This window comes from Capsicum annuum, chromosome 3 (assembly GCF_002878395.1).
Source record: "Capsicum annuum cultivar UCD-10X-F1 chromosome 3, UCD10Xv1.1, whole genome shotgun sequence".
NCBI classification, from domain to species: Eukaryota; Viridiplantae; Streptophyta; class Magnoliopsida; order Solanales; family Solanaceae; genus Capsicum; species Capsicum annuum.
This window is the reverse complement of record NC_061113.1, coordinates 31,627,210-31,639,014: the sequence shown is the minus strand read 5'-3', so window position 1 is coordinate 31,639,014 and position 11,805 is coordinate 31,627,210. Positions and strand designations below refer to the sequence as shown.

Below are 11,805 nucleotides of genomic sequence, written 5' to 3'. Positions count from 1 at the left end.
CTTTAAATACTATATATATATATATATATATAGTATTTAAAGTAAACAGTATATTTTACTAATAAAAAAATTTAAAATAAGTTTGAATAATTCGAGTGTATGAAAATAGTTAATTTTTATATAGTGATAAAAAATTGAGACATTATAGAACAAAAATATAAAAAAGTTATTTATCTAACTATGAAAGTTCCTTAAAATATAATCGTTACTCATATATAATATTGTTAGTCTATATTAAATAAAAATTGGTCTCTCATCAAAATTTGGCTTTGGACCTCAAACTTTGTTATGCCGCCCCTAATTGTAATATAAGCAACCCAATGAAAGTATCAATGACTAATTACCCTATTTGATACTCCCTCCATTCCAAATTTTTTAATTTAATTTCTCATTTTACTTGTCTTTTTTCATTAATCAAGACAAGACAATTTTCCCTATTATACCCTTAGTAATTGATTACTCTTTGTTACTAGCATTGAATTATCAAATCTTGAAAAATGTTTCAAAGACTTTGGTAATCCTATAATCCTAATTATCCATGCAAAAAGTGTTTTGGTATCAACCATATAATAACTCCATCAATATTAGAACTAACAGCATGACACAATTAATATGGATAAAATGGTAAAGTTACATTACCAATCATTATTTTTTAATAGCTGTATCATCTCAATTTGAGACGGAGGGAGTATGATATAAGTAAAACCTAGAGAGATAACTTTATTATTACTCCAAGATTCCTTTGATACGTATAATTTTGATGAACAATATGAAGACATATGTCATGAGAAGTGAAATATTACCATCTCCATTGTCATTAGCTCGAAGAACAATGAAGACATATTTGATGAGAGGAATGAAGGTGATAGTATAGAAGATGAGAGAGAGTACACCAAGTATATCATCTTCATGTTTAATCCCATTAAGAAATGTGCTTGAGTACACGTACAGTGGTGACGTTCCAATATCTCCATACACCACCCCTATGCTTTGAAATGCTAGTTGCAATATCATTGACCATTCCGCTGCCTGTTAAACCCACAAAAGAAAAACATTTTCTAAGTTCTAATATCACAACTGATCGTTTCTCATAATCAATCATCTAGTGACAGATTTATAGACAAGTGAAAAATAATATAGTTATAATAATACACTCATTTCCTTTCATTTTATTTTATATATATATATATGGTACTGTGGGGTACTAACGTTGAGTGAGCATAGTGTTTAAGACAGAAAGAAAAATGCAGACGTACCAAAAATCCTTAGAACTTAATGTTTAAATGTGTCATGATATTAGTTGACCTCTTTCTAAAAATATTTGTTTCAATTTAGTTGTCCCATTGATGAAATCAAGAGGATTTTAATGTGTTCTTTCAATAATACCCTTATCATTAAATGACTAAGTAAGCTGTATATATTCAAATTTATATTTTCAAAGCATAATTAATAAGGCTAATTTGGTAAAAAAAAAAAACTATGTCTATACAACATATATTGAGTCCGGCCATCTGGTGAAAATTTTGTTTCCGCTACTATTCACGACATCAAAGTTGTACAGAGATGAATTGTACACTAACCTTTTTGGCGTGTGGTACTCTGCTGGATTCCAAATCTAAAGAGTCAAAACGTTTTATGTTCTGGCAAGAAAGTTTCTTTTCAGTAAGTTGCTGCAAAGGAACCTCATCTTGGCTTGTTTCTATGTTGATACTTTCTAGCAATATATGGTCACTACTCGTCATCTTCTATTTTTCTCCTAATCTAAGTTTTTTCTTTTTGTTTTGATTTTGATCCCTTCTTAATTTAGCTAGAATAAATTAGAGGGTGAAACTAATAATTGGCAATCAAAAGTATAGAAGTTGCACCAACATAGAAAGTGATCTAAGTCACGAGGCACATATAATAATGAATAGAAAAGAGGAGAGAAATAAAGAATTTTTTACACCATTAGGTGCGTGAGTTAAATAAAAAAGTGAGAGAGAAGCTTTGATAGAATTACAAGACAACTGGGCACAGTATGTGTAACAAGAAGAATATGCTTGTGCCCCCTTTGATAACTGGCAATTACCAAAGTTTTTAAATTTGTTTACAGCTCGGAGTCTGGTATCTGTTTTAGGGCATTGATTAATATAAAATTGCTCCGCGTAGCACTCCCTCTCCCTCTCAAAATATTTCTAAACTCGAGACTAAGGGAAGAAATTCTATTCATCTCACTGCAACTCTTTGATGGGATATTTCACTAACTTAAAATTGATGTGTGTAGAAAAGTATTACTGCAACTTTTTGATCTCGTCAATTAGAATTAAGGGTATCATCCGTATATGTTTAATTATTTCAAGTATTGCTTTAAGCCTTTTTATTCATGCATTGGGTTAAGCTGAAAATTCTTGCCCTTCGACATGAAACAACACAAGTGATTAGATTCTGAATTAGGCAGCAATTAGGTCCAAATTTTGGTTATACGTGAAAGTTACTTAAAGAGTTCGTTAATCATGATTTTGGTAAATTTATTTGTTACATATTTAAATAGACAAAAATAATTGGGATGAGGCATGGGTAGAGCTAGGACAGGAGGAGGTTTATCTGAACTCTCTTTGTCGAAAAATTACACTATATAAGCTCATTCAAATAAACTTTCATTGCTAAGAGTATTGACAAGACCATATCCACGTGCTCTCTTTTTTGGTGCACAATTTGTATTCTTGAAAATAAGACCAGTTATATGTTATATCTAAGTAAAAGTGACATGATAATAAGTCCATTTGTGGATTAAATTTTATCCAGTAAATGAGAATTAGACATTAATTACTTATTATCTGCTTCAGTCTTTTAACGCAAAACGTAATGACTTATTTTTATAGTTAATTTCACTACTTAAAATGTTTATCAATATTCAAAACTTTGTATTACTTATTAGCTAATTTCATAAGCCAAAGGGCTCTTACTCAGGATATGTTTCTCGTCATCTTGGTGCTCAAAAATCAAAATATGTGCCTTGTCCTAATTTGTTTTTTGTTTTTTCTTGTATGACTATTTAACATGAATAGCTATAATTTTTAACAATTCAGAATGAGGCAACTTTACCATTGCACATTTGCATCGACTATACAGCTATATGTTATACAAATGTTTTGTACTAATACTTTGAATGTCATTTTTCTTACATTTTATTACTCTGTTGTCACTTTTCGATCTTTTATATACTAAAGTTAGAAATATTCTTGTCCTTCTTGTGTTGCTGGAGCATTATCCGCCAGCACCTTCCAAAAATAATTGAACACATTTTTTATCATGAAAGTTTTTGTATTGCTGTAGTGATGCTAGCTAGCTTAATTAAAGTATCTAAATATAATTGAACTAAACAACAACAATTTACCCACTTCTGTTAGAATAAAAAACCCATTTCTCCAAGAATAAAAAAGAATATTCTTCTAGTTCCAAACAGTAACCAAGTGCAATTATAGGTTACATCAGGGGCAGATGTACTATTATATTATACGAGTTCAATTGAATTCATAACTTTCGACACAGAGCATAAATTATTATGCGTAAGAATTTACTGAAATTGCAATAGATAGCAGGCAATGAAACAAAGTTTTTGGTTCGAAGACGTTTATACAAAAGGAACAGTTTCAACCCATCCAGCACTTGCTGGAATCAACACCTCAATCAGATAGTTAATATAAGTTTGGCAAAGAAAAGTCCCAATGTTCAAGCTACTAGATGAATTACAGTTGCTCTCCAACTTGTGATTCACATGTAAAACTGTAATTTCCTATTGAGTATTGTGGTAGTTTCTATCTTGAGAAATAGCGTGTCTGAACTTGCTAGGATTATGTAACTATTTCACTAGTGTTTTAATACAAATTTAGTTACCGAAAAAGAAAAAAAAATAGAATTCTTATTTCTCAACTTTTCGGAGGGAAAAAAACGAGAACTTTTTGGACACGACCTTTTGTAACTGAATAAATCAGCTTAAATCCATAATGACATACAAACCACAGTTTGCAGGCCAATTAGAATACAACATTTCCTCTTGGTACAATATTTGGCAAAAGTAGCACCATCAAAATGGGAAAATTTGGTGCATGATATAGCCTGTTTGGAAGATTTGGTTTTTTTTCTTCCTCACCTCCATTTAATCTGGGGCTATATTTCTATAGACAGAAATGGTAATAGATCAGCACCAGATGCTGCATGAGAAACTGCAGCTTTGAATTCGGGGTCATGGCAAAAGTAGCCCTCGACAAAACTGAGAAAGTAATGATTTACACGGCTATCTACTTGTTAGCATTTCTTTGCCATCTTTCAAAGATTGGATTATCCACAAGGCTTTTTGCAGAAGGGCGGCGTGTTGGATCTGGGTCCATCATTGCCTGAGAACATTACCAATTTGAACTTAGACAATCAGCAATTGCTTATGTAGATTACTATGGATTAGCTTTATCATCCTTGGACACAGACAATGAAACACATCAGCTATATAATTGCAGCTTATTTATTTATTAAATGTACTCGGATTAAAATATATGGTATATTGTGCAGATTACAGTTGATACCTTCAGACAGCATACTGGCCATACAAGATGAAAGATGATCAAGTCATACGACATTGGAAGCATATAGACAGATATCATCCACAGATTTCTTAATGTAGTAAAAGGGAAGAAGTTAGTACCTTGAGTAGATTCTGAAATTGCATGGAGTGACCGGGAAGAAGTGGCAACTTCCCCTCCCTGAGGTTAAGAAAATGAGGCCCTGATTCTGGCAATGGAGACCCTCTAATAAGTTCATACATTGCAGCACCCAAGGAGAATATGTCAACTTTGTCCAGATGATCATAGTCCTCATTAAGTATTTCTTGGGGCATATAACGTGCATCGCCCTCTTCAATTGGCTGGCTCTTATCAAGAAGAGTTGCACATCCAAAATCACCAAGCTTATATACACCACTTTTCACATAAATATTATCTGGCTTTACATCTAAATGAGCTACCCCTTTCTGATGTATATACTGCAATGCCTTGGCTACCTGCATACCAGAGAGCATTTTAAGTATCAAGTTTTGAACCTTGATTTGAACGACCAATTTCCGTCAGCCTTCCCAACCCACAAATAAAACATCCAGATACACAAACAAAAACAAGCAAGGAAAGTCAAAAGTAAAATGAGGTCAGGAGACAAAGGTTGAACTCAAAGCATTTCAAAGAAGATCACTCGACGATTAAGATCAGGATCAAAAGCTCAAAAAAATTAAAAATAAAGGTTTTCGGCCTCTCAAATTCGGAATACAGTTCCAGTCATATCTCACGCTAGAGAATAGCAGCAAATTCCAAGATACATGAGAAAAACAGCTTCCCTACCACCTAAGAGGAGTTTTTTAGATCACATAAGACAATCATGGTATCAACTTCTAAACCAGACCTAAGGCTGATCCTCTTTTCTAATTTTTTTCACAACCCCGTCGACTGATCCTCTTTTCTTGTGTGAAATCAAGAAGCACCAACTCAATGCAAAAATTTTGGGCTAAATTACGCATTTGAATGAGAATTAAGTCATAAATAACACCCCTCCAGTAGAAATAACAAGACCGGACTAAATTTGAATAACATATTTTTTTGGAACACCTTAAAACATTACGAGATGTAGAATGTTGCAAGTAATAGGAGGGTCGATTAGGTGCTGACTTTACTACAGTTGCTTGCTGCTTCCCTAAATAGCAGATGGAAATCACAGTTATTTTAGCAGGTGAAATTTCATGGTTGACAATGTGATCATTGTTAAGTACATCAAAACTTATCTCTACAGTGGAGACGAATTATAATTGGATTGCAAGATACGTGTCTTCCTTCGAATTTTTTCAGACTTATAAGACAGTCAGACTCGGGACATGATACAAAATAGTTCTTTAAGATTATAACAATAGCTGCACCTGATACATTGCTTCCAAAACTTCTACCTCTGAAAATAGTTTGGAATATTTTTTATTGGATAAGCTGTGGTCACAGAGCTCCATTTGGATGTAAAGGTGTTCATTTTCAAACCAAGATGAATAATAGCCAACTACGTTCTCATGAGGTCCTGTAGTATAAATAAGAAAACATGTTGAAAATATAATCTCTGGGGTAGTTTAAATGATAATATTGACAATAGAAGTAGATTAGCATGCTACCTAAAGCAGCTAAAGCTTGCACTTCCATCAAAGCCTGTCTCCTGCAAGAACACAATTAAAATGCATAAATATGACTGAACTATATTGAATATAAACAGTCTGTTTGGTATGACATAAGATATTCACCTTGCGGAGACATTTTCCAAAAGTTTATGGTCAAAACTATTGAAAAGGTTTACCTTGGAGAAAATACATTATGCCAAATGTAAGAAACAGTATACGTATTACGTACATTATGGATGTAGGACATTTCCTATTGCATTCTTAGTCTTACTCCATATATCATGCAAACCCCAAGCAACACCACTCGCCTCACCCCAACCCATATTAGATGCTGCTAACAATTATATGGCTTACAGGACATCAGACAATAACTTAGGAAATGATTCTTTTCGTTATAAAATTTGTTAAGAAAACTGCACACTGTAGAGAATATTTTATGTCATATCATACAGGCCAGAGTGTTAAAAGAAAGGAAAGATCACCTATCTGTGTTTTGATGTAGCTGCTTAGTGCTATGTTTTACTGCATACATACATCCATCGATCCTCTTAAAGACTTTGAAAACACGGCTGAAGTTCCCGCTACCAATTTGCTGAACAAATAAAAGAATTTTACATAGGTCCAGAACAAATTAAAGAAAGTATTTGTAGGAGTCTAGAATACAAACATCAAACATACCTCAATTTCATGGAAATCAGTACGATACCGTGACAAACCATCATTACCAAAAATTGCAGGGTTAAAACCTACAGATCAAAGAACAAGTATCATTAGGAAGTTAACAGAGAGCAACACAATGATTCTGCCACGAAGAACAGGAGATCACATTCTAATTTCTTTGAAGTACTAAACGTTATAAGGAAAATGGAATCCACCAATTATTCAAACTCAATGACCAGTACCTGGGAACTTGGATCTCTGGTTTCCAAAAGGATCAACATCTATCTCGGAAGCATTCCCGAGATAAGGGTTTCTAATGCAAGGAGGAGGCATGACTCGATATCTTAAAGCAATAGCAGACTGTGACACATAACTGGGACCCTTTTCTGAGTCACTTATCTTTTCTGATTTCGTTTCGTCTGTCCCAAAAGTATCTGTAGGGACATCTGCTAGCTGCTGCTGCTGGTCATGGAACTCGGAACTAAAAGGCATTACCGATGTAACCGCTGTAAATATGGGCATCATGAAAGGAGATCGTAAGAAAGTCAATTTACAACTTAACGATAGCATCCAACAAATTTCAAAACATGTTAAAGCGGAGTTAGTCGAGGCGCGCACAAGCTGGGCCCGGACACCACGGTTATCAAAGAACAAAAAAAGAAAAAAACTCCACATTCAAAAGGTGTCCGACAGTATCAAGGAGAAAGGCTAAAGATAGAAGCTTCAAGTTTCTGCTGCTCGGAAGTCATAAAACGTTTTGATAATATAATATTCATACTGTACATGAATGTATCTCAAACTTTCAAAAATTATATTCCGCTCTAAATTTCCTCAATATCAAAATGAGCAATTAGTTTGTCACTTACATGTTAATAATACGTGGGCATAATTCATCTATGCTTCATTCTTAGATTTCAACAACATGCTAAAGTGGAAAGACAGAGATAGATCTCCAGATTCAAAGGTATTCAAAATGAGCTATTAGTTTGTCACGTATATGTTGACAGGTAGGTGTAATTCATCTATGCTTCCTTAGATTTCTAATCATCTAACCATCTCAAGGCATTTGTCATGCGTCAAAAATTTGAACAGTAAAAGCATAAAACTTGACAGAGCTGGTAATGATTCCAAATATGAAAAATGAAGTGAAATGGACAACAAAATACAAGAGTATGTCATACCTAGTCGCGGCCTCTTTCTTGATACAGTTAGAAGCTTCTCAGGTGATTTGGGACAAGGCGTATATTCATCCTAGAAAAAAGGGGGAAACCCACAGTATGACACAATGAAACTATAGCCACAACAGAGGAAAAAAGATACAATTTTTAAAATTATGAACCTTATCACCATCAAGCCCATTACAAATTGCGGGTGCATCTGGAGTTATGTAGTCCGGAGTACTGCATCCAAGGAAATTAATCAAAAGAAGAAGAAAAACTAGACGATACAATGTGAAAAAATGATTAGGAATTGAGTGTAAGAATTCAAAAATCAAAACCTAGCCAACGTAAAATCGGGTCCTAATCAATCAATAAATCACACATTAAACAGTCCCCAAATGCAACATCAAGTGAACCAAAAGGTCACAATTGGAACATCAGTTCAAATCCCAGTGGCTACTCTACATCTTATTCCATTCAAACCCTTTCATATTTATGGAGAAAATATTTTCCAAAAACTTTGACCAAGGGAACATGTAAAAAACGGACCATACCGAACACACCATGGATGGAAAAACAAAGTTCGAAGATATACCAGAAGAAATCTTGGCTAAGAATAAAATCCTTTTCAGCAACATCATCAGGATCAGCATCGAGATTCAACGGCAAATGAGATTGAGCTCCCGAAAGTTCCTCAGACTCCAGAACATTCTGGAATCTCGACGGATTCGATAAAGGGACATTAGAAAACGTAGATTGCAGCTGCTGCTGTTGATGCGGAAGCGGAAGCGGAGGAAGGGAAACAGTGAAGTGTCTGGAAAGCGAACCCTTGTTCATCATCCTCTTGTTGCTGTTTCTTTGTCTATTGCTTGTTCGATTTTGGGATTTCCGCTCCATTTCAGTTGGGTAAATGGAGTTTGAAGTGCTCGTGTTTGGTGTCAGTGTTTTGGTAATGGGGATTTGGGAGATTTCAAATTTGAGCGGGTTTATATATTTGGGCTATACAATCTACTGACTACTACTGTAGATAGCGGGGATAGGGGGGAATGGGAGCCAGGCGTGCTGTGGAAGCTTTTTTTCTTGCACCAATTACTAAACTTTTCAGCCCATTGCCCAGTATACAAATTGGAAAAAATTATATTAACACCACAGCTTATTTTTACGCACAAAATTTCTATCTTTTTTATTAATTATCTAAATCATTTTTTTAAAAAAAGAACTGAATATATCCACAAATTCATAATTTTTAAATATATAATTTTAATATATATCTCTTTTTTATCTAATTAATATATTATGTATTTCGGTCAAACAATTTCAGAAATGAATGTATCTAAATAATTAAAGTTATGTATCTCAACTTTAAGATTATAATCTGAATGAAAATTATATATCAAAAAATTATAAAATAAGTTATTATTTATAATTTAGCAAAGAGTAGGAATATGGAGTAATTAGAGGTAAACTTGTTGGAATTTATGTAAGTTTTATTAAAAATTAATTGACAGTAAATTAAGGCTCAATATTTAGAAAAAATTACATTACAATACTGATAATTTACCCTATATACATAGTAGTATCTCGTATTTTTTACTTAATTACATTTTACTTCATAGTTTAATATTTTGATCTCTTCAGATTTCCTTTTTCATTGTTTTGAGATCTCTCAAATTTCTATCATTTTTCTACCGCATCTCAGTATTTCTCTCAACTTCTCTGTTTCTCTCTTTTTCTCTCGACGGAAAAAGTATCATTTATGATGGTGGTAAGCTTCTATCTCCATAACTTTCACAGTCCAGCTGCCATTAAATTTGTTGTTCTCTCCATTTTCTCTGCTCCACTCTCATCTCCTCTTTTTCACCTTTATGTCTCCCATCTTCAGTCATCTCCAAACGGGAAAAGCCACTGGTGAACTTTTGTCAAAATAAAAACCTCAAAAAATTTCATCTTCTCCAACGCATGTTAGAAATTTTCGACGAGACAGATGGAGATTTGACCATATCTAATCCGAAACGTTTGTTCCCTCCGTTCAAAGTATTCCTCTTCGTTCGTTCGCTCTGTTCTAACCTAAAAACAGATAGACCTAGATGAAAAAATATATCAAAATTATAATGGATCAAAAGTGTAAGAAATATAATGTATTAGGAAAATATATAGATACCTTTTACCAGAAATAGGGGTGTACATAGGACGGGTTGGTTTGGTTTTTTATTGAATAAAAATCAAACCAATTATGTCGGTTTATTAAAACTATAAACCAAATCAAACCAACATAAAATTGGTTTTTTCGGTTTAGGTTTTAGTCGGTTCTTTCGATTTTTTTTGGTTTTCTCGATTTTTTATAAATAATCTTTATTCTTTACAATTATATTATGATTAAAGACTAGATCGAGTATGTTTTCGCTCATGTGCTAATGAAAAAATTCAATTATGAAAAATTAAGGAGCAAAAAACGCTCTTAAAACTAAAAAGTAAGATGAGCGAAAAATTTAGGTTTTCAGTTTATATTGAGTTTTGAATCATTTTATTAGCGTATATATATATATATATATATATAACATAAATCTCCTAGTTAATGAAAATAATTACACAAAATCCCTTCTTGTTTTCTCTCTCCCATTTTTTGCAAACATACTCATACATTCGTCGAAATATTATACATTGGTTGAATGTATGATGTACCAACTAATCCTATATTTAAGGTAAGAGAATCTTTAATTAGTTTACAGTTCCTTAATTAAAGGTAGTAATTAGCTAACATTAACTCGTTTATGGATAGAAAAAGTAACTGATATTTTGAATTTTAAAAATTTTATTATACATAAATTTTTTCTTTCTTTTTTCTATGAATCACGATCTGGAAAGCCAAAAAACAACCACTTTCTTCTACATCTTTTCTTCAATACTACTAAAATCTTCTTCTACATACGTTCTTCAATACTACTAAAATTAATATGAATATCCCCATATTGTTGCGACATTCTGGAATTTGGGAATCAAAAATTAGTTATCAGTCATACAAAAGTGACGCAATAGATATTTTGGAAAGTATAACTTTCTTGAAATTGGTTGCTACGATCGCAATGGAATTGGATATAGACGAAATAAGTAAAAGAATTGAAGTTAAATATGTGGTTGAAGGAAATTCTTCTCCAATTGTCATTAGGAACGACAATAGAGTGAGGGTTTATGTTGAGTTGAAGAAACTATTTTCTGGTTTGGTTAATTTTTCGCTTTGTATTTCAACTTTCGACAAATCCAATACCAAAGCGAAACGATCCAAAAAAAAAGGTATGATATAAAAGTGTCAATTTTATTTGCTGATCTTATAATCTATAGTAATATGGTTTTAGAGGTTTTGACAAAGTTTATGTTCTAAAGTTGGGTTCTGTGTTGCTGAAGCTCATAAAGTTACGAATGTATAATGTGTTATTATACATTCATGCCAATATATAATGAAATTGTGTCAGTCCAAGAAATGTACGGTAATATGGTATTAGACATTTTGAAGTAGTTTGTGTTTTATAGTTGGGTTTTGTGTAGTTGAATCATTAAATTATGAACGTATAATATTTGATTATACATTCAAACAAATGTATAATGAAATTGGGGCAGTGCTAGGAATTGCATTTTGTCCATATATTTTTATTTTTAATACTTTTGTTTAATACATTGACTCAGTGTAAAAAAATTGATGCAGTTATGTACTGAATTGTCGTAACAAAGACTGCAAGTGGGTCTTGAAGGCGTCTTCTATAAATGAATCGAAAATGTTTGTGATAAAAAAGATTTGAGTCGGAGCATACTTGC

General features: G+C 32.8%; 2 protein-coding genes across 3 annotated transcripts in view; both read right to left on the bottom strand.

Moving 5' to 3' along the window:
- LOC107865484 (potassium transporter 5-like) overlaps nt 1–1,742 on the bottom strand; it is a 7,124-nt gene extending 5,382 nt beyond the window's left edge. The window contains exons 1-2 of the mRNA XM_016711738.2: nt 1,581–1,742; nt 804–1,029 (exon numbers count right to left, since the gene is read on the bottom strand). Of these exons, the coding sequence (XP_016567224.2) occupies nt 804–1,029; nt 1,581–1,742 (388 nt within the window). The remainder of the gene's footprint in view (nt 1–803; nt 1,030–1,580) is intronic.
- Nucleotides 1,743–3,953: 2,211 nt separating this feature from the next.
- LOC107864004 (wee1-like protein kinase) lies at nt 3,954–9,094 on the bottom strand. Of its 2 annotated transcripts, none has more exons than XM_016710248.2 (10): nt 8,591–9,094; nt 8,175–8,235; nt 8,017–8,086; nt 7,078–7,341; nt 6,854–6,921; nt 6,658–6,767; nt 6,173–6,213; nt 5,960–6,081; nt 4,679–5,032; nt 3,954–4,376 (listed from the first exon to the last, which is right to left on the bottom strand). In XM_016710248.2, exons 1-10 carry the CDS (start codon nt 8,890–8,892, stop codon nt 4,281–4,283), a joined length of 1,488 nt encoding a protein of 495 aa, XP_016565734.2. In that variant the 5' UTR covers nt 8,893–9,094; the 3' UTR covers nt 3,954–4,280. The 2 variants fall into 2 exon arrangements, with proteins under 2 accessions (XP_016565734.2, XP_016565733.2); XM_016710247.2 differs by having other exon boundaries at nt 5,933–6,081; nt 8,591–9,093.
- Between the last annotated feature and the right edge of the window lie 2,711 nt (nt 9,095–11,805).

Coding starts and splice junctions, on each gene's coding strand:
- LOC107864004 (XM_016710247.2), bottom strand. CDS start 8,892: ATGGAGCGGAAATCCCAAAATCGAACAAGCAATAGACAAAGAAACAGC. Junction 8,236..8,590: donor CTTAGCCAAGATTTCTTCTG/GTATATCTTCGA, acceptor CCTTGGATGCAG/TACTCCGGACTACATAACTC. Junction 5,033..5,932: donor TTTTGGAAGCAATGTATCAG/GTGCAGCTATTG, acceptor TCTGGTATGCAG/GTAGCCAAGGCATTGCAGTA.